The 25,700-nt window shown below is 41.7% G+C and overlaps 1 protein-coding gene across 10 annotated transcripts in view; it reads left to right on the top strand.

The window, feature by feature from the left end:
• Positions 1-25,700, top strand: part of cfap74 (cilia and flagella associated protein 74) — a 157,829-nt gene that overhangs the window by 72,616 nt on the left and 59,513 nt on the right. For all 10 annotated transcript variants that reach the window (XM_069918261.1, XM_069918259.1, XM_069918263.1 and 7 more), the window contains 5 exons: positions 10,949-11,038; positions 12,560-12,706; positions 14,684-14,723; positions 18,913-18,974; positions 22,701-22,823. In XM_069918261.1, the coding sequence (XP_069774362.1) occupies positions 10,949-11,038; positions 12,560-12,706; positions 14,684-14,723; positions 18,913-18,974; positions 22,701-22,823 (462 nt within the window). The remainder of the gene's footprint in view (positions 1-10,948; positions 11,039-12,559; positions 12,707-14,683; positions 14,724-18,912; positions 18,975-22,700; positions 22,824-25,700) is intronic.

The raw sequence follows: 25,700 nt of genomic DNA, 5'->3' as shown, positions 1-25,700 counted from the left end.
GTGCTGTCCCTCCTTCGGTTACCGCCGAGGTTTCCCTGGGGTCTATCCTAGAGTCCCGCGACAGGGTCCTCACACAACGACAAAAGATCTATACTTAATCTATTCCGTTAGGTTTTTATCCAAACAGGTGTATCCCGTTACACCTGTTACCCAATCCCCACACCACAATCGTAAGTCGTCACTTACCGGTGTCTTCCCGGGGATTGAACCGTCACCCTTCTCCTCTCCGTCTTGTCGTGTCACCCTGTCCGGATACCACTCGCTCAAGCCACCCGAAGCGACGAGCAAGGGACTAGGAGCCGCTGAACTCAGCGGGGTGCACCGCCTCCGATGTCCCTCTTCTCGCCTCCCCTCACGGCCGGAGTGTAGATCCCGGACGAGTCCCCATTTGTCAGAAATAAAACTTCTCACACATGAGTCTCTTTAAAACTGATGACACAACAAGCTTTATTTACAAGTCTGCAGAGTTGGACTCAACTGGTTTCTCACCAGTTAAGCCCCGATACATACAGTGCATTGATTTTTATACCTTTATTATTTGCCCTTCCCCTTCTTATTAATACTGTTTTAATTGGTTAGTATTACAAAAACATTCTAAGTATAACTGCATTATTAATTATCACGTTCGTTACGTACGCTGTGAACTCTACATTCACTGAATTCTGTTTCTCACACTTCTTATCAATCCTTTGTCTCCTGCATGTCTCTCACTATGACCATGAAAAGATAGGTTTAAAAAAACATATTCAGCAGCTCCTTCTGTCCTTGACTGCTAGTAAACTCTCTGTCCGTTCTGGCTTCCCTGTTTATGATTAATCATCACATTTTAACTTAAGTCTTTTTAACCTAAATTCTCTATATCACAATCCACCCCTTTCTCTCTTTAAAATGTGTTGAATATATGTATAGATATGAATGGGGATTCTAAGCTAGGGAAGAGAAATGTTTTATGATACATTAATCTCACGCTGAAATAAAAGTCTTACAGGGTCTCCCATCCCCCCTGGTTGCATAGCTTGTTCGACCATGGAAATCACCAGGCTGCGTAGACAGGGAATAATACAGGGCAAAATAAGTAGGAGGAATAAAATACCTCCGATGACCCACAAGAAGGTACGCCACCAGGTTCCTCCAAACCATTTGTCCATCCAATTAAATTGTGGGAAAGGATGCCAGGTTTGAACCGGTACATGGGACAATGTACGAATATTATCAGCGATTTTACGAACGGCTTTTCCATTATCATCAATCTGTAAGCAGCAGTTAGTCAAATTAAGTTTGCCACATACACCTCCTTCCGTGGCTAGGAGATAGTCTAGGGCTAGACGGTTCTGATATATAGCAGAGCGCATTTGACCTTGCTGGGATGCAAGTAATTGCAGGGCTATAGCTGTTTGATTTGTAACAATTTCAAGCACTGCTTGTAAGTGAATTATGCGATTTAACATATATATAGGAGTACGATAACCCCAAGATCCATCTTGAGCCCATGTAGCGGGACCATAATATTGAATTATGCGCTCTGGAGGCCAATCATCTCTCCATTCTCCCAAATGTACCGTGGTAGAGCGGGGTTCACGATGTAATGTATCAAAGACCTTCACGCCTAATTTATGACCGTGATCGTGGGGTAGAAGGAAAAATTCTGGGCGGATTATTCCTAGGAAACAAGTTCCACTCCACTGTGAGGGAAGACGAGTATAAGCTTTATTACCACATACCCAGAATAATCCATTTGGGGATACTCCATACCCCCTTTCCCAAACTCTTTTAAGAACAGGATTTGATTGGTATGGTCCTGTGATGGTGGAAGTGGTACAATTCCAAAACTGAATACTGCTATTAGACAGGGGTAGGCAATTAGTTTTAAAAACAGTGGATAAGAACCAAGTCTGAGGTTTAGGAAACCAAGTGAAAACACCAGGCGAAATGCGAATCCATACAGCCTTGCAGGGACTTTCTCCTACTGGGTATTTGCCGGCTCGTGAGAGACAATAAAAACCAGAGGGGACATTAGAGAGAGACCAGGTTTCTCTTGATCTCGTTCGGTTAGTTGTCCAAATGCGGGAAATCATGGTCAATGAATTGAGAGGTTCTCCCCACCAAGGCCATTGTTCTGACATCCGTGGACCCCCGCAGACCCAACAATTGGTTACATTAAAAGTTCCTGCAATTTTAGTTGCCAGATCTACAAAAAGGTTATCTTCCTCAATTACATTACCGAAACTTACATGGTTATTTGGATGGACTCGAACTAAGTCCGGCTGTCTTAAAGGGACAGGCAATTTCGAGTGTGGAGTGTAACTTCTCATTGGAACAGTACGTTGGTGTATGCAAAACCAGAGTCCATCAGGGCATGGTGGGCTTGAGTCACCTTTCCAACCGTTAAGAGGGAAAGGAGTGGTATTAGGAATCTGTATATAATGACTCATATTATTTCCTTCTTTTTCCACACAAGGGGTATATGGATGTTGGGTGGTATTTTCTGCCCAGCATTTCTCAGGAACTGAGGTATGGGAAATGAAATTACCTTCCTTTCTTCCCCAAATGTGGTCCTGAAACAGGACCACTGTATCTCTGCATTTCTTACATTTCACACCTGATAAAGACATAGGCAAACTAAGAAAAATCAAAGAACATAACAATAACATTGTGAATTAAGTCTTTTTGCGAAATCGTAAGGTAAGAGTTTTTTCTCCAGGAATACAAGTCCAATCTGAGTTCGTATCAGGGTCCTGTGGCGCCTCTACAGGTCCCTTAAATCTGGATGCGTGTGTCCACCCCTTCTCTCTTGTTCGTGCTGCAGCTTCTGTAGTTAAGAGAACTTGGTATGGACCTTCCCACTGGGGCTGGAGTTTTTCAGTCTTCCAGGTCTTGATAAGAATCCAGTCTCCTGGTTCCACTTTGTGTAAAGAAAAGTCTAGAGGCGGTGTTTGTGCCAATAGTCCTCTCTTTCGTAAATCTGTAAGAGAGCGTGACAGTGCCTGTAAATAGTTCCTAACAAATATATCCCCTTCCCCCAAGGTGGGACACCCCTCAACTGTACTCCAGAAGGGAAGCCCAAACATCATTTCATAAGGGGACAGCCCTACATCTTTTCGTGGGGCAGTACGAATTCTTAATAAGGCTAGGGGCAGACACTTTATCCAAGGCATTTTAGTTTCCACCATTAACTTTGTCAATTGGATTTTTAGTGTTCCATTCATACGTTCGACCTTCCCTGAGCTTTGTGGATGCCAAGGGGTATGTAATTTCCAAGAGACCTGTAATGCATCACAAATCAATTGCTGGATTTTTGAAGAAAAATGTGGACCCCTGTCTGAGTCTATAGAATCCATTATACCATATCTGGGGATTATCTGCTCTAGGAGGAGGCGAGCTACTGTAGAGGCTGTAGTATTTATTGTTGGGAAGGCTTCTACCCATCGGGTAAAGTGATCTATTATCACCAACAGATATTTCCATCTTTGAACTTGAGGTAACTCTGTGAAGTCGATCTGGATACGTTGAAAAGGGCGTATGGCTAATGGTTGACCTCCCATGGTCCCTGTCCTCATTATCTTCTTATTAATTTTTGTGCATAGGTAACAATTTTGCACCTCTTGTTGGGCCAAGGTGTAGATTCCCTTACACACATATTCTCGAAGCACTGTGTCACATAAGGCTTGGGTGCCCCAGTGGCTCTGTTGATGCAGGTGTTTTAAAATATTGCGAGTTATTTCTTTATTTAGAACAATTCTTCCATCTGGTGTTTTCCATGTTCCATCAGGTAACTGGCTTGCGCCCAGCTGATCCATGTTCTTTTCTTCTTTAGCAGTGAAAATGGGAGCTGTCTTTATGCCTTGCCTTATTGGGATTAAAGTCAGCAAACGGACTTCTTGTTGCATGGCTGCTCTTTTGGCTTCTTCATCAGCCAGTCTGTTTCCAATTGCTGTCGGGTTATCTCCCCTTTGATGGCTTGGTATGTAGACCACTGCTATTTCTTGGGGTAATGTTAAGGCTTCTAGAGTCAGAGTAATCATCTGTTCGTGTGCCAATTCCTTTCCTCTTGATGTAATTAGACCACGCTCCTTCCAGATCTTACCAAAGGTATGCACTACCCCGTATGCGTATTTGGAATCTGTGTAAATTGTTCCAATTTTCTTTGCCAGTATTCTGAGGGCTCTCTGCAAGGCATATAGTTCACAGGATTGTGCTGACCAGCTTCCGGGTAGTCTCGTGGATTCTACTACTTTCCAAGTATTTCCTTCTATTATAGCATACCCATTTCTTCTCATTCCGTCAACACATCTGGCGGAGCCGTCAATGTAGAATTCATATCCTTCTCCCAGCGGAGTATCGCAAAGGTCTTCTCGGGTCTTGGTCTGAAGATCTGTCAACTCGACACAGTCATGCTCCACCTCTTTCTCTGTTTCACTGCCGTATAAAAATTGAGCTGGGTTGCAGCTATTAATTTTTGCAAACTGTAAATCTTCTCCAACCATTAAAATGGTTTCATACTTTAATATGCGAGAATCAGTCAGCCATCGATGGGCAGTTTGTGTTAATAAAACACTTACAGAATGGGAGGTGTACACAGTCATCTTTCCTCCAAAAGTAAGTTTACGTGCTTCCTCTACCAACAGAGCAGCAGCCGCTACTCCCTGGATACACGTCGGCCATCCGCGAGACACTGGGTCCATCATTTTGGAAAGGAAAGCTACTGGGTGTCGCTGACCGCCTTTTTCTTGTGTTAAAACTCCCACAGCTGTTCCTTGGTTATGAGTGACAAATAGCTGGAAGGGCTATTTTAAAGAGGGCAGAGTGAGCACTGGGGCTCGTGTTAGGCGATGTTTCAAGTCCTCGAACCATCCCTCCTCCTCCTGGGTCCATTTCAATGGATAGTCATTTTCATTTGTCAGTTTATCATACATAAACTTCACCAAAACTGAGTAGTCCTCTATCCATAACCTACAGTATCCTAAGAGTCCCAGGAATTGTCTTATTTCCTTCTTATTACGGGGTAAAGGCATTCTAGTGATTCCCGCAATTCGTTCAGGGGTAATCCGTTTCTGTCCTTTACTTATCTGGTGTCCCAGATATATCACAGTTTTCTCAACAAACTGTAACTTGTTTCTGGACACTCGTAGACCCTTTTTCCCCAGATAATTCAAGAGTCTAATGGTCTCTCTCCTCATTTCTTGTTCCTTGGGTCCTGATAATAGTAAATCATCCACATACTGCATTAGTTGGGAATCATCAGATTGTGGATAGTCCATCAGGATTTGTTCTAGCATTTGTCCAAACAGGTTTGGAGATTCAGTGAACCCTTGGGGCAATACAGTCCACCGAAACTGTCTCCGTCTACCTGTCCATGGATTTTCCCATTCAAACGCAAACATATCTCTACTTTCCTCTTCTAACGGACAAGTCCAGAAGGCATCCTTCAAGTCGATAACACTAAACCACTCATGGTCTGGGGGAATCCGACTCATAATAGTATAGGGATTAGGCACCACTGGGTGGCGGGTCTGAACAATAGCATTCAAACTTCTTAGATCCTGAACTAGGCGATAGGATCCATCTGACTTTTTTACTGGGAGTATAGGGGTGTTATAAGGTGACATGCATTCTTCTAATAGTCCGTCTCGTATTAAAGTCTCAATTACCGGCTGTAGCCCTTTTCTCCCTTCCAAAGAAATAGGATACTGACGTTTCCTTACCGGCTGATGACCTGGTATTAATGTGACATGTAAAGGTGGGATGTCCAGACCTCCTCGATTTCCCTCCTTATACCAGACTCTCTCGTCAATCTGCCGTTCATCCTCTTCCTTTAAAGCGCAGAGGTGGACTCGCACTTCTCCGTCCACAGGGAGAGCACCCAAACCTAGGAGAGCCTGTAAGTCCCTTCCTAGGAGGTTAAATCCAGCCGAAGGTAATAACAAGAGGTCTTGTACCCCTTCTCTTTCTTCCAGTTTCACTGTTACTTGGGGAATTATTGATACCATTCTGGGAGCTCCTTCTATCCCAGAAATTGTCAAATTACTTTTTATAGGCTCAGTTCCGATTGGCACAGTTATTACACTACTTCGTTCCGCTCCTGTGTCCACCATAAACACCACCTCTTCTCCCTTGGGACCAATTTTTAGTTTTACCAGGGGTTCCCTCTTATATTTGGTCCCTAACATTTGGAACCCCTGACACCCCTAATCTTCTTCCATAAGTTCGATGGCACGCAATTCCCTCTTGTATCGGGGGAATTCCCTCTTAAAGTGTCCTTCCTCATTGCAGTAATAGCACTTAACGAATCTCCGGGGTCTTCCCTCTCTTGGATATTTTGGATTGTTTAGAGGAAGGTTTTGTTTTCTTTCCCCTCTGGATTCAGCATTCATCTGTCGGATAGTCTGTACCATAACCTTTGTCGCCTTCTTTTGATCTTCTTCTTCTCTCTGCACATATACTTTTTGTGCCTTTTTTAACAGTTCACTTAGGGGTTTTTCACTCCAGTCCTCCTCCTTTTCTAGTTTCTTTCTAATGTCTTGCCATGATTTGGAAACAAATTCAATTCGAATAAGCTGTTCACCCATTGGTGTACTAGGGTCCACACCAGCATACTGTTGGACATTCTTTCTCACCCTCTCCAAAAAATCAGTAGGGGACTCGTCTTTCCCCTGGTGGTTCCCAAATGCCTTGGTAAAATTGTGACCCTTTGGCACAGCCTCCCGTATCCCTTTAATTGTCCACTCTCTATATTGTCTCATACTTGCCAATCCCTCGGGTGTTCGTTTGTCCCACCTGGGTTCATTTAAGGGATATTTTTGTTCATGGGGTCTAGGGTCCCCAGGTTGTTCATATTCCCACATGAGGAGGGCAGCCCGTCGAATCATCTGCCTCTCCTGGGGTGAAAATAATGTTCCCATTATTGCCTGCATCTCTTCCCACGTATATGTGTTTGGTCCCAAGAATTGGTCAAGCTGTTCAGCCAGTCCTATAGGATCTTCCAATAACTTTTTCATTTCTTTCTTAAATCCCCGCACCTCTGTACTAGTTAGGGGAACATTCACATATCCCGTTCCCCCTCCCGGTCCTCCCATAGGAACTTCTCTCAGGGGATTTAGGTTTATTGAAAACTTTGATGGTCCTGGACCAGTCTGGGATCTTGTCCAGGGTCGGTTTACCGGTGGAAGTTTAGGGTCCGACTCCCTTAATTCATCCTTTTTATCCCGGCCCCCTTCGGGGCAATCAGATTCATCACCTTTCCCCTCCGGTAATAAGCTTTCCTCGGGCGCAGTAGGCACCGGGGGAATATAAGGAGGGGGAAGGTTGTCCAGAGGTTCCCATTTCTTTTCTCCTGCCACTCTCAATTTAAAACATTCTGTTAAGGATCCTGGCCAGGGAACCCAACAAAATGCATATGCTGACTCTTCTTGATTCACCTTTGGTCTCGAATTTACATATATGTTTAATGCTTGTCTAACCCAATCCTCATCAGATCCAAATTTCGGCCACCAGACCGAGAAACCTTTAATAGGTTGTTTTGACCAAAGGAGACAATATTGGACCATCTTTTTCTTGTTTTTGTCCCGATATCTTTTACTATCCCAATTTTCAAACATTCTCCCCAAAGGGCTGTCAAGGGGTACTCCCAGGAATTGTCCTGAATTTTCAGACGAGCCCTTAGATTTTGATCCTCCCATTTTCCCACCTAGATCTGTTTATCGTTGCTGAGGACCCTCTCGCTCTGGACCCTACTCCCTTCCTCTCAGACGCCTCGTCGGAGGTGCTGTCCCTCCTTCGGTTACCGCTGAGGTTTTCCTGGGGTTGACCCCTCTCTTCTCGGCACTTCGTCGGAGGTGCTGTCCCTCCTTCGGTTACCGCCGAGGTTTCCCTGGGGTCTATCCTAGAGTCCCGCGACAGGGTCCTCACACAACGACAAAAGATCTATACTTAATCTATTCCGTTAGGTTTTTATCCAAACAGGTGTATCCCGTTACACCTGTTACCCAATCCCCACACCACAATCGTAAGTCGTCACTTACCGGTGTCTTCCCGGGGATTGAACCGTCACCCTTCTCCTCTCCGTCTTGTCGTGTCACCCTGTCCGGATACCACTCGCTCAAGCCGCCCGAAGCGACGAGCAAGGGACTAGGAGCCGCTGAACTCAGCGGGGTGCACCGCCTCCGATGTCCCTCTTCTCGCCTCCCCTCACGGCCGGAGTGTAGATCCCGGACGAGTCCCCATTTGTCAGAAATAAAACTTCTCACACATGAGTCTCTTTAAAACTGATGACACGACAAGCTTTATTTACAAGTCTGCAGAGTTGGACTCAACTGGTTTCTCACCAGTTAAGCCCCGATACATACAGTGCATTGATTTTTATACCTTTATTATTTGCCCTTCCCCTTCTTATTAATACTGTTTTAATTGGTTAGTATTACAAAAACATTCTAAGTATAACTGCATTATTAATTATCACGTTCGTTACGTACGCTGTGAACTCTACATTCACTGAATTCTGTTTCTCACACTTCTTATCAATCCTTTGTCTCCTGCATGTCTCTCACTATGACCATGAAAAGATAGGTTTAAAAAAACATATTCAGCAGCTCCTTCTGTCCTTGACTGCTAGTAAACTCTCTGTCCGTTCTGGCTTCCCTGTTTATGATTAATCATCACATTTTAACTTAAGTCTTTTTAACCTAAATTCTCTATATCACATTTCATATACATTATTTTTACATCTTTATATGTATTTTATCGCCATTCTTCATTCTTGTTACATCTCTTCATCTCTCCTTCTGTCCTCCAGGCATTCTGCAAATTCTCGTGCTTCCTCCGGATCCGAGAATAGTCTGTTTTGTTCCCCAGGGATAAATATTTTAAGCACAGCTGGATGTCTTAACATAAATTTATAACCTTTTTTCCATAGGATCGATTTTGCTGTATTAAACTCCTTCCTCTTCTTTAAGAGTTCAAAACTTATGTCTGAGTAAAAAAAATATTTTTTGACCCTTGTATTCCAATGGTTTATTGTCTTCTCTAATTTTATTCCTTGCCTCTCCATTATATTTTCTCTTGTTGTATACCTCAAAAATTTTACTAGAACGGATCTTGGTGTTTGATGTGTCTGTGGTTTTGGAGCTAGTGTTCCGTGTGTCCTTTCTATTTCCATTCCTTCCTGTATTTCTGTCATTCCCAGGATCTTTGGGATCCATTCTTTTATAAATTCTTTCATGTCTGTGCCTTCTTCACCCTACTTCAGGCCCACTATTTTTATGTTGTTTCACCTGCTATAATTTTCCAACATATCAATTTTCTGAGCTAAAAACTCTTGTGACTCTTTAACTTTTTTATCCAATTTTCTTCTTAAGTCATTCACTTCCATTTCTACAGCTGTTTCTCGTTCTTCCACATTTTTAAATCTTTTCCCTATTTCTGTCATGACTAGCTCTATTCTATACACTTTTTTTTCTGTACTTTCATTTTTCTTTTCATTTCACTAAATTCTAATGTCAACCATTCTTTTAATGGTCTCATTTGTTCTTGAAAAAAAACTTTATCTATATTCTGTCCATCTGTTTTACCTTCTATTTCTCTGTGCAGATCTTGGTCTTCTTCTTCCTCTTCTGTGTCTGCACCTGTCTTTGTGTTGTCTTCTTCTCTTTCTTGCATCTGTATCTCTTCTGACTTTCCTGATGAGTTGCTTGTCTCACTTTGCTGGGCTTCTTCTTGCTGGGCTTCTTGCTGTTGGTCCTCTTCTTCTGAGCTAGTCATCTGTTGGGGCTCCTGCTGCTGCTCTTCTTTCCTTTCATTCCTTTTCCTGTCGCTTTCCTCTTCTTCCTGCTGAGAGCAGTTGCGCACTTTTGTTTGGCTCAGAGAGCCATTTTTGCAGCCAGCATTCAAGGGGTCGCGACTCTGAAGGATCATCACCAACCTCGGAGAACGAGCTCCCTGTTTCTTCTTGCAGGTAAGGCCTTCTCCTTTCTCTTCCGGCGCCTTCTTCTTTTTCCCGTTGTTTTTACTTTTTCCTTCTTTGGTGCCATTTTCTTTCTTTTCTCTACAACTCTATCTTTTATTTGTTATGATCAGTCAAGGAGATTGATGTCTGTTCCATTCTATAGTTAATAAAAGTCTGTCAGTTTCACAATTTCAGTCTATTGTGATTATTGATGGTGCATCAATTTTATTAATTTTTTTTAAAAAAAACCACGGAACAGTACCTGAAACCTGAGAAGCTCAACATCGAACCGAATACTTTTGAACTCTGGCTACGTTGTCTTTAAGACTTCCTGGCAGTGGCCGCTGACATTATTACCATGGATGCGAACCGACTGAGAAATTACTCTTCTTGTGAGTCAGACCCCAAGTATAAAATGCTTTGAATTCTATTTAATCCTCCTCACCAATGTCATTTTGAGACCCCTTTCAGCCTTTGAAATTTCCTGCAATCTTTATACTCCTCAAAAGCCCTGTCACATTTTAGATTCCCAAATAATTTAAATATGCTTCCTTTTGCCTGCATTCCTGATCTCTATCATCATCTAAAGTTCTCTTTCCTTGTTGCTCCCTTAGCCGGTCCTGGACTCTAATTAGCTTGTCCTTAAACAACTCCCACATGTCGGTTGTAAACTTGCCCAATATTACATACATATTGTTGCCATTTTCTTTCTCATCAATATAACTTTTTTTGCTTCGGTTTATAAGGAATCTACATTAACTATTGTTAATCTTTTTCTTTTTGCATTTCTACATATTAATGGACACACATTTATTCCTGACATGATATAGCAGACATATGAGATAAGTTCAAGGGAGAGAAAACTAATGATGAAAACTGCCAGCAAAAGATTTGAAAAGAAACAGAGATTTAAAGAGGGAAATGGAAAAGTATTTCAAAAATAGCATTTGTTGGAAGATGTTTGATAAACCCTACAAAAATCTTAGTCTTTTTTTTTATGCTTGAACTCAGCAAAATAAAGATCTTGAAGGAGAATTAATGTTCCGAGCTCAAACAGGATCCTTTGCTGTTCCACTTAAGTGTACAACAAAAAAATGTGATGTAAGTTTTGGAACAAACTATTTACTTCTATGTCTTGTGTTTATAGTGTCTATGTATAACACAATAACCTTTCATAATGTGATACAACCTTGGCTACTTTGAATTGCAGAACCTATGGTATCTAACTGAACTTTTTTGGCCAGGGCCTCAAGTCCAAGCATTGATCCTTGAGGAATGTCACGTCATTGTCTTCCAGCCAGGAGGTGGTAGCACAGCTCTAGCACTACCCTCTATGACAAAGCCAGTTTAGGATCCAATTTACCCATGTGACTTAATCTTCTTCACCAGCCTTCCATGAAGGATCTTCTCAATGCTTTACTAAAGGCAACATTCATCACACTACTCTCATTGATCATCTTTGTCACCTCCTCAGCACTTATTTTCTATATCCCTTTCAAACTGTATTTATTAGTGGTCTTCAATGATGCAGGCCACTCATTGGAAACATCTTCAGAAAAAGCTCAGTGTAAAAAGCACTGGCTTGAACAGGTCAATTACCCTGGAGTTCAGAACATTGACTCACCAGAAGTGACTCCCATTATATTTTCTTCTTACCCCTCTCTTCCACCAGGCCTCCTTTGGCCTTAGAGCTCTCCATCATCCCACAGACACCTGTTTCCCACCTTTCTCCTTTGCCTCACCCTCAGCGTGTGATTGAAATGCCAATCACTTCCATTAATGTCAATCCCTGCTCCCCATCTCCACATTCTGCAATCGGGGACTTATTGAAATTACTCCCCTAACACTGCAAGGATGGAATTGTGTACTGGATGTTGTGCCATGTATATTATGAAGGATGTTCACAAAACACATGACTCTTACAGCCACTAATCTTGTAAGGCACAAAACAACTTTTCTGCTTAATGTCGTTAGAAATGGACCTAATTCATCCCAATTATAAGCTCGAGACCCTTCCAGAGTAATGCTTGCCATTGGCATCCTCACAAATTCCAGTCCTGATACCTGGTTTCCAGCAGCCAGTGGCCTGGGGTGAAGCCTTCAGCTCTTGATCCCCTAGCTGGACTCTGGCCCATTTCCTGTAGGTTCATCTCCCAGACATCCTCATGGAATTGGGTGGGGGTGGGAGGTTGGTGGGGTTTGCTGTTCACCCACTTTGGTGCCCTGTGCCAGCCCACTGAGAAAGCTTCCTCAGAGCCATCAACTCTCAAAGTCTGAGCTGTCACTGTTGTCTTGGACATGAACCTCCAAGGTTCTTCACTGGTCCTCCTCTGCAGGTGATTTAAGCACGTACAGGAATGGGATGGCCAGGCATTCAGACCTGGCGGAGAAGTTCTGAAACACCATGATCCCACTCATCATCTCTTTCTGTGTCCGCACCAGTGGCAGCGCTGCTATTCTTGACTTTTCCAGTTACATTCAGGGCTTTGGCATACAAAGTGTTAAATTGCTTTAAATAAAGGGTTAGAGGGTCATCTTAAGCCTGCAACTAAAGGGTTAAACATAAAAGAAAATGCTGTTCAACCATGGAAAGAATAATAAATGTTTTGTTGGTTCCTGCAGCTTTCAGTGGATAAAACATTTGTGGATTTTGGCCCCCATGTTATTGGTGAAACAGTTTCACAGACTATTAATCTGACCAATCGTGGAGCACAGGGTACTTACTTTGAGTTTCTCCGATTGAATTTCACTACATCAGTATCTAAAGAGGTAAGCATACCCAGATGATATCAAAGTTGCTTTGATGTTTGGAAGCCATGCCAAATTTAAAAATGAAATAATTGTTCTGTTCAAGTGTTTGAATTGCCTTTGAAAGCATGTGGAATGATAATTATTAATTCAGCTGGGAAATAATAGATGTTGAAAGGTGTATAGTCAGGTCTTCAACAACAATGCAAAAGTGACTGAAACTTCTTTTTAAGGTGGTGTGTGTGAACCCAGTAACAGTGCCAAACTTTCCAAACAGCATGTGAGCTGAAAGAATGTTGGGTGGTCCTCCCACCCTTCAAAACATTCTGGGGTTGTAGGTTAATTAGTATATTTGGGCACCACAGGCTTGAGGGCCTTAAGGGCCTGTTACCATGCTGTTTAACTAAAAAAAACAATGTTTGTACCATCACAAAACTTTCCTTCTGGGGCCCTGCAAGGAGACATTGCAGATGCAGAAAACAAAATGGCATTTGTGTGGCTGGGTCTGTTGTTAACTGGTATTTGAATGACATCTGGCATAAATATCAGTGGGAAAAACTCGTGTATAGTGTCCAATTAGAATCAAGATTTATTCTTCATCAAAGCTCTTCTGTTGTGCTGTTGGTTGAACATCAAATAGACCTTAATCAAACAGTTCAATATCTTGTATCAGGCAAAATGCACAACATTCTAACTAACTGCATGGACTAAGACCATTTAGTGAAGTTGCAAGAGAACACAAATTATAATTGACCATTTATAGGGGGAGAGAGAGAAAGAGTGAGAGTAGGGGTGCGCCTGAGAGTGAGAAAATAAAGTAGAACATTTTGTGATAGTTTACATCATACTTTTAGTTATTTCATAGCAGATCTAATGCTTTTTTTGTAGTATTCATGTGTACACAATATTTGTAGTATTTCGTTAACTTTAATAAGTGTTTTAACAGAGCTCTGGGTGGGGCTGCTCCTTGACTAGTTTTTCTCACCCAGATGGGATCAGTCCATACTGAAAAGACTAATATAAGGAATATTAATGCTATAGAGTGATAGAGAAGGAGATAGAGAGTGATTCAAAGAAATATTAGCTGGCATTGTTGACAGACATGAATACTGTTCCTGCCTTTGCTGCTTTTATCGGATCATCAAACCTCTTGGCCAGTACTCAGCATTCTCAGGATGCTTCTCATCCAGGTCTGGATCATGCCCTGGGAATGCACAAATTCCCCTTGAAAACTGTAAGTCCTTGCCCTGTTTGTCTCCACCAGGTGCTCCAGAGAAACAGTATAAACACAGAGAAATACTTTTAACAGTGACATGGAAAAGTGACAATACAGCTCAGTTTAAGAGAAGCAGACATACTTCAATTAGGCCTGTGGAATCGGCAGATTATCCATTTCCCAACATGAATAGCTGCACAGTCAGGCAATCTTACTGATGTAAAATCACCAGGATGTCACACTGAAAATGCTGTAGACAGACTGTCACATCCCTCACATCTCCAATTCCCAACTTTTCTTAAAATCAGAGCTAATGACTTGGAATGACCTTGCTGAAGAAGTTGTGAGAAAACGTTAACCAGTTCGGACCTCTACTCATGGAAGTTTCAAGAATAAGAAGTGACAAGTTGATAAGGTTTTAAGGTTGACAGGGTTAATCTTGAAGAATATTCTCTGTCTTGGGGGGTTTCTAAAACTCCAGGCCATGGTTTCAGAATAAGGGATTGCTCTTTTCAGATGGTGATCAGAAGGAATTTTATCTTTAAGGGGATCATGAATCTTTGGATTTCTATACCTCAGGCAGCCACAGAGCCTGAATCATTGAATTCAAGGAAAACCAGGCTAGATAAGGTTGACCAAATAGGTAATGAAATTGAGGTTAATTTCAGGGAAGCTATAAAAGCCAGAGCAAGCTTGAAAAACTTGCCTTGTCTATTCTGTACTTTTAGAACTGTTCCTATTTAGACTGGCTGCTTTATAACATGGTTTCACTGCTTTTCTAGCCAAGAAGCGAACAGACAACTTCAACAGGAAATGAGGAAAGTAAGTTGCGTGGCTCTGGGTTAATGTGACCACTCTCCTTCATTAAATATAAAGAAAGAAATTAGGTTCACAAAGGCCCAGAAATTCTGTTCCAAAGTGTGAAGGTTTGATAGATGGCGCCATGGAAATTTATCTAAAATTGATGGAGATCCTGTGATTGTAGCATGGTCTCCAAACAACTTGGTCTTGCATACAGAGGCCACTGGCCACCTGCAGTGTGATTGATCAGCTTTTACCAGTACTCTCAGAACACTATCGTGAACCCCTGGCCAAGAAAGACACTTGCTTCAGTTGCAGCAGCTGACTGTGGGTTGTTACGGGGCAACTTGGCAATTAAGGTACACTGTATTCCTTCACCATAGTCCCAAGGATCTTTTGTTTTGAAGATGATGTGCCTAGAGAGGGTAACCAAACCACTTGATCCTCACCACACACCTCAATAGCACAAAGTCCCATTGTGTACTGATGACACACAATGTCTGTTCAGTCCACACAAGGGCTTGTGTAGCTTTGGACCCACCAAGTAACTTATCCATGAATGTGTACAGAATTGATCATTTTACACTTTCAATACATGGACTGCAGAAAGTCATGTGGGCATTTTAAAATTGTTCTCCCACTGTCTTGATTGTCACGGGCATAGGTGCCCCACAAAGTGCCAATTCAAATTATATTTTTATATATTGAAGAAATAAATTTGAGAGATCACAGATATAGCTCAAGTTCCAAGATCAAAACATTATATTTTGTTAACTACAGAATATTACCAAGAGGTTGTAGTGCTTGCAGTTGGTAAGGTATTGAGCACAGCAGCAAGGAGCAAGAAAGTGCGCATTGTACTTAATTAGGCTCATGCAGTAGCTGAGAATGCGGCAGGGGAATGTAGCGGGGCATCAGCCTGTGAGATGGAGGGTGGGGGAAGATGGATGTTTTGGAAGACTGGGATGTGAAGGGATGTGCAAAGGAGAGCCAGAATTTCAGAAGGGTGAGAGGAGAGAAAATCAAGAGACTGCTATGTCAAGTGATGAGATTGTTTGGGAGAGATCAGAGAGCAACTATTAGCATTCTGGGGGAGTATTTGCATTGCTGTTCATGATGGGGTGAGGAGGACAGCGGGTTGCAAAATCAGTTGCTGGTAGAGTGATGGTATGATAGGGGCCTGAGCACATCAAGATCCCAAAGATGAAGGCAAGTGAACCACCTACACCTGACCTGGTCCTGTGCTGTGCTAGTAAAGGTCCTGCTGTCCTGGGAGTATTGAAGGACATAACTATACATTCCCAGGGCCACATGGTTCACTTGCTTTTATAATGTTCTAGAATGGCGCAAAAGGAATGATGTCATTCTGTGTCCCGTGTCAAAGTTGGAAGAGAGTTTTGCACCTGGAATTACCTTAAATTATCTGGAAATGGTGGATATCATTACAGATTACTATAGAACAAAATATTCAGTTAAAAAAAATTGATAAAAGCAGCATTATTCAAGACAATTATGCTTGGATTATATTTTTAATCTTTTTAAAAGATGCTCATGACTACAACTACTTTGGCATAATGACAATAATTTAGTTAAAATTGGGTCAAGGGCTAATGGGTGAACACCATTTGAACCCCCGATAGCCCAACTCCATTTGAGAGCAGATTCACACAAACCCTGTGTGATACTACAGATTCTATCACCAATGTGTATATGTACAGATTGTAGTATAGGATGACTGTGATTGGCTGAGAGCGTAGCCATACCTACTGGAAGGTCTTAAAGGATTGCCCCTAACCAGACCAGGTCATTCTGGACTGGTTGACCTACTTGTGATATGCTCCAGTCTTTTAGTTAATAAAACCCTTGGTTTGGATCAACAAGTCTTTGGTTCTTTCGACGCGCTCTACACCCCTGTAAATAGACAGACTAGCATCAGTTAAGGCCCGAAACAGTTGCAGGAGCTGATGGAAAATTCTGATATAAATGGACACAGCTTGCACAGGCACTTTCCACCCAGTTTTACTGATAAGAATTCGGTGGACATAAATGTCAACAATACAGTTTCCATTTCCATTACTTTTGCTTTAATGATGCTGTGAATGGCTTTCACAATGTACATTCTAAATAATTGATCCCACCTATTTGGTGTGGGAAAACAAATAACATCAACAAATAATTTATTTAAATATTCAAAATTTTTTCCATATTTGGACCATTACATCTGGTGATTCCATTCATTTTAAAATACATCATTTTTTTTTACAAAATGTGGAAAACCTAATTAGAGGAGAAGTAATGTAAAAGTGCCCTTTGCCTACTGAGTCTACACCCAGCACTGACTACCTGCCTCTATACATGCTGGCCTGGCCCACTTTATTCTCCCCACATTCCCATCAACTTCCTCTAGATCAGGGGTGGCCAACCTTTTACTTTTTAATTTAGACATACTGCACGGTAACAGGCCATCTCGGCCCATGAGTCTGGGCCGCCCAATTAACCTACAGCCCTGTACTCATGGGCTGAAATGGCCTGTTTCTGTGCTGTATGTCTAAATTAAAAATTAAAAGGTTGGCCACCCCTGATCTAGATTCTAGAGGCAATTTGCAGTGCTCAATTAACCTATCAACGTGCAAAATTTTAAGTTAGGGAGGAAACCAGAACACCCAGGGGAACCCAAGGGGGTCACAGGGAGAATGTGCAAACTCCACACAGACAGCACCAGAAAGGATTGAAGCTGGATCACTCATACTGTGAAACAGTGGGTCTGATGGCTGCCTCCTGAATTGGGAGTCACCGGAAAGATGGAAACAATAGCATCTGTAATATTCAACCTTAATTAGAATTTAAAGCATTGAAAATAAGAGTCTATAGTTTGTGTAGTAGTTATCACAGCGCTGTTACAGAGCCAGTTACCTGGGTTCTAATCCACCGGTGACTGCTAGGAGTTTGTACATTCTGCTCATGTCTGCATGGATTTCCTCCGGGGGCTCCAGTTTCCTCTCACCCTTCAAAATATATGGGGGCAGTAGGATTATTGGTGTATTTGGACAACATGTGTTTGTGGGCTGGAAGTGCCTGTAACCATGCTGGCTATCTAAATTTAAATCTACTTTTACTTGTTTCAGTAGGGAAATTACTTATAAAGCATCCTGACATTTATGTGGGTGCATAATTGGGTTCAGCAAGTCAGTGGGGAGGGAGGGGGGGCACAATAGCTGAATTTGAATTTCAGTTCATTAGATGGGGGAGAGGGGAAGTTTAAAACTGACTCTATCTCGTGTGTGTCCAATTTTTGCATTGGCATAGAGGTCAGGAGGCAACCTGCTCCTTGGAAGATGTCAGTCAAGATCTGCCTATAGTCTCTCACTTAGCCTACTTTGCTGGCATAACTGTAGGCATCTGGCTTTCCCAGACTTTGTAATGCCCAGCGACTGGAGCAAACAAAAGATATTCATGGGACTCAGTGTTGCTACTCAGCTGGGGAACAGACATCATCAGATGATCAATCAGCTCCCCATGGGGATTGGATCTCCAGCCTAATCTCCAGGAAGAAATTGTTTGAACTTTTCTGATGTAGATCCCGTGTAGCTTCTTGGTTTTGGTTTTGTGAATCCTTTTCACACCTTTACCAGTATCTCTGTATCTTGATTTCTTCCAGCATTTTGTGTGTTGCTCCATTTTTCCTACTTCTACCATCTTTCTTGTGAAATCTCTTCAAAGAATGCCTACCCTCAAAAAATGTTCCTCCTCTCTTTGACAGGAGTTCTGTGAGAGCCTCTCTCACTGCTCCTCCTCTATGACTTCACCTGCATTCACATGTCATCTGCCAGTTCATGCTCCCCTCCCTCCTATCACCTTTTAACTCTGCCCTCTTGTCTTCCCATTCCTGATGAAGGGTTTCGGCATATTTGCCTTCCATGAATACTGTGACCCATTGAATTCCTCCAGCATTTTAGGTCATCTATACAGACTCCAAGTGTGATATAAGCAAAATTCAATGCTATTTTAACTCGAAACCATCTAATAAGATGATAATGACTTGCATGTGTGTATCCCGGGATGGTTTCTCATTTAGATGCTTATTACCAAAGTGTATTTGTTCTTTCGTTAAAAGCACTACTTCATTTCTATTTATATTCAAAATTAATTAGTTACCTGCAGATACTCTGTTAAGATTATTAATGCCCTCTTGTATTTATTTAATTTCCAGACAATGGAAAGGATTTGTTTGACATTGGTCACCCAATATCCAATGAGATCAAAATTGGCCAGGTAGGAACAATCAGAATGGTGGTGAGATGAATGGAGTTCTCATGATTTGTGCAGATTTCTATATGCTCATGGGTCTGCCCCTGACCACCACAAAAACCACCACAACCTGGACCCGCCATGGGCTTGAACTGGAAGTTATGATCCCCTACGCCAGGAGTCACTGCACCTCGGACTTTATAAATGGTTGGTCCTCGGGGCTATAGCACCTGATTTTTGTTGCGATGGACCGGCAATCCGGGGTCAGGATCTCAAATAGTGATGGAGGAGATATGCGGATTCTGGCTGTCAGGGGGAGGAGGTTGTGTACCGTTATGGGTGGTTGCGGTCCTCCGAATGCCATTGTTACACTCTTAAACTGGCTCTGGAAGTTGAGGCCCAGGAGTATCGGCACACACAGCTGTGGCATCATAAGTAAATGAAAGTTATCATACCATTCACCCCTCACCCCCACTATTAATGATGCTACACTGTACCCCCGGATCTCTGTGAATTGGTCCTTTTCAGCCATAAAGATGGTGCTGCTCATGTGTCTGACAGTGAGATGCTGTTTCAGAGCAGTGTCCAGGTGGATAAAGCTCTCTGTGCTCCCACTGTTGAACAGGCAGCTTGTCCTTTTCCCATTTGCCTCGATCTCCATCAGAGTAGGCGTTCGGATGAGGTCTGGACTGGTTCAGGGTTATGGAACCAGGATCGAGTCATTGTCACTGTCGGAGGGGAAGCCTGATTTGTAAGATGACAGCCTCCATGCAGACCACATTGTCACATTTGAGGAAGAAGGAGGAAGTGACATCGACCGGGCAGTGGAAGGTGGAGATGACATCACCTAGGAAAGTGGAGGAGACGCTAGGTAAGATGGCAACTCCCGGGTTGTGCATGCTGTCAAGCCATTCGGGGCCGGATGTGACGACAGTTATGCGTTGCTCACTCAGGAGGGTTTGGACGACTTGCAGACACACTGGCAATATCCTTTCTTTCCACAACCCGAGCAGATCGCCTCCTTAGCCGGACAGAGTTATCTGGTCTGCTTCAGCTGGCCGAAGTAGCGGCACGTTGGGTGTCCGATCACAGCGGCGGGGTCATGGCTCGCTATTGTAGAAGCCATCTATGACGCTGGCTACCAATATGGTGACACTCACGGTCCTCATGTGGAGGCCCCATTCTTACCGGCAAGGGTCCTGGCAAGCTGGAAGGCTCTCTTCAGGGGCAGCTTGTCCTCCTCGAGCAGTCATTGATGATTGTAGTCAGAGCTCACTCCAGCCACACAGGCATCTCAGACAAGCACCTCCACACACTGGGCTACAGGCACGGGGGCTGTAGCAGTGCCCCAGCAGTCTCTCCCCAGGTCATACAGTGCTCGGAGGAACTTGTCCATGGACTCACCAGGTTGCTGTCTCTTCAAGGCCAGCTGATACTGTGAGTATACTTTTTTCAGGCGGAGTTGATAGAGATTGTGGAGTTCAGCCATGGCCTCCGGGTAGGTTGGGTGCACTCGGTGGCCCACTCTAGTTTGCAGGACCTTGAGTTTCTTTTCATCTGAGTCCACCAGGCCCTAACCCTAATCCTAATGTGCGACTTCGAGAAAATTTGTGAAGTAGGCGATCCACTGCTCGTACTGTTCAGCAGCTCCGGGCATCTGTGGTTAGATTTCGAGCAGCTTGTCCATCCCATGTGGAAAATTAATGTGTATTAAATTGATACGCTCTATCAATGATTCTAAAGGCTGAGTAAGGAACAATAAATAGGCTTTAATACACATTAGATTTTGGCTGGCCCAACTCCATGTGCTCGAATGAATGGAAGGGGGCAGAGAGGTTAATGTTATGATGTTCCGTGCTGGATCGTTAGACTTATGGAAGTTATAGTATATCTATAATGTGCTACAACTTTATCATAGCTTCCACCTCCTTCCTATAGAGAGGGTGCAGAGGAGATTTACCAGAATGTTTCCTGGATTGGGAAACAAGTCTTATGAGGCAAGGTTAGCAGAGCTGGGACTTTTCTCTTTGGAGCGAAGAAGGATGAGCAGAGATTTGACAGAGCTCTACTAGATTATGAAAGGCACTGATAGGGTGGACAACCAACATCTGTTCCCCAGGGCAGGTTCAGCAAACATCAGAGGACATATATACAAAGTGAAGGGAGGGAAATTTAGGGAAGACATCAGGGGTATATTTTTTACACACAGAATTTTGGATACTTGGAATGCCTTGCCAGAAATGCTCCCTGGTCATTCAAGTGAAGTGAGGGAGGAGCAACAATAGTGGTGAGGGAAACCAGCAGCAGATGACTGGCAGTCGATGAAACACCAGGTTTTCATGCAGTGTGTGTGAAGAACAATATTTCAAAGCCAAGGGAAAGGTGGCCAAACCTACGGTCTCACCATCTGCTTCTTGCCCTATCTCGTCCCACAGTTTCCCAGAGCCTCCTTTTATGGCTGAACACCATGGTAGATGGTCACTCTCTTACAATTCAAATCATTGTGCACCTTCTTGTTCTACAAGAGTGGGAGTGTTTTGCTGCAAGTGAGAGCTGGCCCTCATGGTGAATGAACCTGAGATCACTCTTAAACCTGATAGAAATACTATTTACTATGAACTCCTGCACTAACTTTGATCATCTGTAGGAATTGGAGAGGAATTTCCCCAAGTTGCTCTTTGTTGTAATGTGTATGATTAATTTATCCAATCAAACAAAATCTGCTTCTTTGGAATGGCAAGTCAACTGCCAATCCCAAATCTGCTTCTCTTTTATACACAAGGTTCAATTAATCACCTAACATCTTAACTTTCACATCCTTTCTTGAGTTTCCCTTGTAAAAACGCTCCTTGTATTAGAGTTCCCAGTGATAGCCTTCTCATTTTTACACCAAAATTGTTCACTTTCATTTGTAACTGCCTCTTGCTCTTGACATACATGACTTCCAAATTTTCTTTGTTTGTTTTGAGTATTCAACTCCTGGTCATTGAATTTATTTACAATCTATGTTATATCTCTGATATTTCCATCAGATTCTAGTTTCCTAGAACTACAAGAGGGCTCTAGAACACAAGGTACAATTTTCACTCAAAAAAACATGCATCAAAAAATGGTTGACTTTTTTGAGAAAATCCTGATGAAAGGCAAATTTCAGTCTCTTGGTAATAACTAATTCCTCTCAGTTTCACCTGAGTAGTTAAAATTATGCAGCCACGCAGTCTTTGGAGTAAAGGTTTTTTATTGGAGTAAACATTTAAAGTGCTGTCTGTGTAGGACAACCATCAAAGAGTGAAAACTTCAAAGCGGATATGACAAAACTAAATGAGGTCAGTATGAGAGGCAAGTTCTGAACTTTCCCATAAAGGATTAGCAATGAAAGGTTTAAGTGAACATAAAAACACCTTGAACCTGAATATTTTAAACTTATTTTAACATAATTATAGCATTTATGCAAATTACTGGAGAAACTCAGCAATCAGGCATCATCATTGGAAAGAAATTGACACTCAATGTTATCAGAATCAGAATTTATTGTCATGAACAAGTCACGAAATTTGGTGTTTTGGGCTGAACCTTTCATCAAGAATGGTGCTTGGGATCAGGAACGCACTTATTAGACCTTAGCATTATCGTGGTTGCAGGGCATATATTGACAGTCTCCTATAAAGTAATACCTGAAATCTCCAATTTCCAAGACATTGCCTTTGCAACTGGTTTATTTTATTGCCATTGTTTACTGAATTATTTTAGGTTACGAAGGATATGATTGACCCATTTTCTTCAATCAAGTTACCAATAATCTTTCTGCCAACAGACCCTGGCTATGTGCAGGCTGATTTGGAGTTGGTGTTTTTTTCTGGAGCCTACAAAAATGTAAGTCATACCATCAATGTGGAACAATTCAGGACCATACTTGATTCAATTGGTGGAGTACTTGTCTCTGAATCAGGAGACAACACATTCAAGTTCCATAAATGTAGAACCCTTAATGTAACAAAAAATTCCCGGTGCCCCTTCAAATAAAAATTCCTTAAACCGGGACTTTGTGAATGGCTCCTGATTGTGTTTCCAGATTTTTCTTTATTGAGTTATTGTGTCGAAGCCAATGTACTTTGTATAGCTCCAGGCTGTAGAGCACTTTCAACATGGCTGTTCTCTAACTCTTCCTTCATTTAATGGCAAGAGTAACTTGGAAATTCCATACTTAGAAGGTTGTGGGTGCTTAGCCATTCAATATTTTGAAGGTTTTTTATTATTTTATTTTTCATCTTTTAAATAAATATACATAGTAAATCTTCAATATCACAATATATTAAACTTTTTCATACAAAAAACAAAGAAAAATCCCTTCCTACAAAATATAAAATCACACACCGTTAGAGCTCATACATACTATCCATAAAAAAAATCGAGGAAGTCACATCTGCTGATACTGTAACAAGATCTGTAAATATTATATTGGGTCCATAGTGGGCTGATATTGCCTCCAACCGTGCATCTTGGCGCCTCACAGTTCAGCAGGCAGCAACCTCCTTTGAAGAAGACCGCAGAGCCCACCTCACTGACAAAAGACAAAGGAGGAAAAACCCAACACCCAACCCCAACCAACCAATTTTCCCTTGCAACCGCTGCAACCGTGCCTGCCTGTCCCGCATCAGACTTGTCAGTCATCAACGAGCCTGCAGCAGACGTGGACATACCCCTCCATAAATCTTCATCCGCGAAGCCAAGCCAAAGAAAAAAATGTAATTTTCTCTTATTATAATTGGGTCCATATATGGTTGCCATATATGGTTTTTTTAAATTGTACGTAATTTTCTTCATAGGTATACAACTATTTATCTCTGCAGTCCAACGTGCTATGGGTAAGGAAGAGTTGGACTTCCAAGTAGATGTAATAGAATTGTTAGCCACTGATAAAGCTACTTTGATAAAAGAAATTTGTAATTTAGTTAATTTATTACTTATTTCAATAAAATTAACCAAAAGATAAAATCTGGGTTGTCCTCAAAGGCCGCCCCTTTTATCCTTGTTAACATTTCAGTGACATCCTACCAAAAAGGCCTCACCTTCACACACAACCACATAGCATGTTAAAACATTCCTGCTTCAATCCCACATCTAAAACACATCTCTGATATTTCAGATTTTGACCTATGTAGCTTCTGTGGTGTAAGATATAATTGGTATAGGAAGTTATACTGAACCAATCCATATCTTGCATTTATAATTAATGTCATACTATCCAAACACGAATCAGACCAACATCTTTCTGATATTACAACACCTAAGTCCAACTCCCATCTCTCGTTTAACCTCTGCAGACTTGGTTTTGCACTTTCACTCTGGAGAGCAAAATACATTTTTGTTATAAATTTAGGTATATTGCCCACCCAAATCCTTTGTTCCATTTCACTAATTTCAGGTGGGATCTTTCTCTCAAGAATGACTTAGCTGGAGGAAGCAGAAGTGCTTGGCTATATTTCTGATTTAGTTGATCAAAAGACATAAGAACTCCCTCTACATAGCAGTCTTCAATATTTCTTATTCCTTTGTCACACCAGGAGTTTAGTATTTTATTACCTACATTCATAGTCAGCCACACATTCTTACATAATGGTACTCTTAACAATATCCCTGCTTTTTCCCAATGCACTCATTGAGTTCTTGTCATACACTAATCATGTGTATTAATATGGGATTATCAGTTTTTTTTGTTATTAACTTAACAATCCACATAAAAAAATCTCTTTTGCTGCCCCCTCTCTTATTGAGTACAGTCCAATTTGAATCCAAGAGTGGTGGGGGTGGGTGGGAGCGGGGATTATTTTCTTCAAAGAAGTATGAAAGAAATCTAGCTTCTGCAGCCAAATAATACTTTTTGAAATCCGGTAACCTAAGCCCCCCCCCAGCTTATAGTCCCACGTTAACTTTTCCAATGAAATCCTCAGCACCTTATTGTTCCAAAGGAACTGTCTAATACAGTTATTTAGTAATTTAAATAATTTTTTTTGGCAAAGAAATAGGCAATGATTGGAAAAGATGTTGTAATCATGGCATCACTTTCATTTTAACACAATTAACCCTTCCCACCAAAGTAATCGGTAAATCTTTCCATTTCTCCAAATCCTTTCCTATCTTCCCTAAAAGAGGAGTATAATTTAATTTATACAAATTCTTTAAGTTATTATCATTCATTATTCCTAAATATTTAAATCGACTTCCTCTTTGATATTTTTCAGAATCAAAATTTGTCAATGGCATTAATTCACTTTTATCCTTGTTAACTTTGTAACATGAGATTTTTCCATATTTTTATAGTGTTTGTAATTTCTCTAAGGACTCAACTAGGTTGGATAGGTATAAAAGCACATAATCAGCAAATAGCTAATTTTATGTTCTTCTTGTTCAACTTTGAAGCCTTTTATGTCCAGATCTCTCCTTGTAATCTCCACCATTGATTCAATTGCAAGGATAAAAAGTGCTGGAGACAGGGGAAACCCTGCCTACTCAAAGGGAAGACTGCTGACATTAGACTATTAGTTATAATTTTAACTTGTGGTTTGTCAGAGAGTTTTTATTCAATTTATAATTTTTCTACCTCTACCAAATTTCTCCATAGTTTTAAATAAAAAAGGCCATTCTAATTGGTCGAATGCCTTTTCACTGTCTAAAGAGACTATCATACTAGAGTTCAATTTTGAGTTAGCCATATTAAGTAGCCTGCTCAGACTATTTGCAGAGTGTTTT

The sequence above is a fragment of the Narcine bancroftii genome, chromosome 2 (genome assembly GCF_036971445.1).
Source record: "Narcine bancroftii isolate sNarBan1 chromosome 2, sNarBan1.hap1, whole genome shotgun sequence".
In the NCBI taxonomy this organism is placed as follows: Eukaryota; Metazoa; Chordata; class Chondrichthyes; order Torpediniformes; family Narcinidae; genus Narcine; species Narcine bancroftii.
Note: the sequence above shows the minus strand (reverse complement) of the source record. Positions and strands in the feature narration are given on the sequence as shown.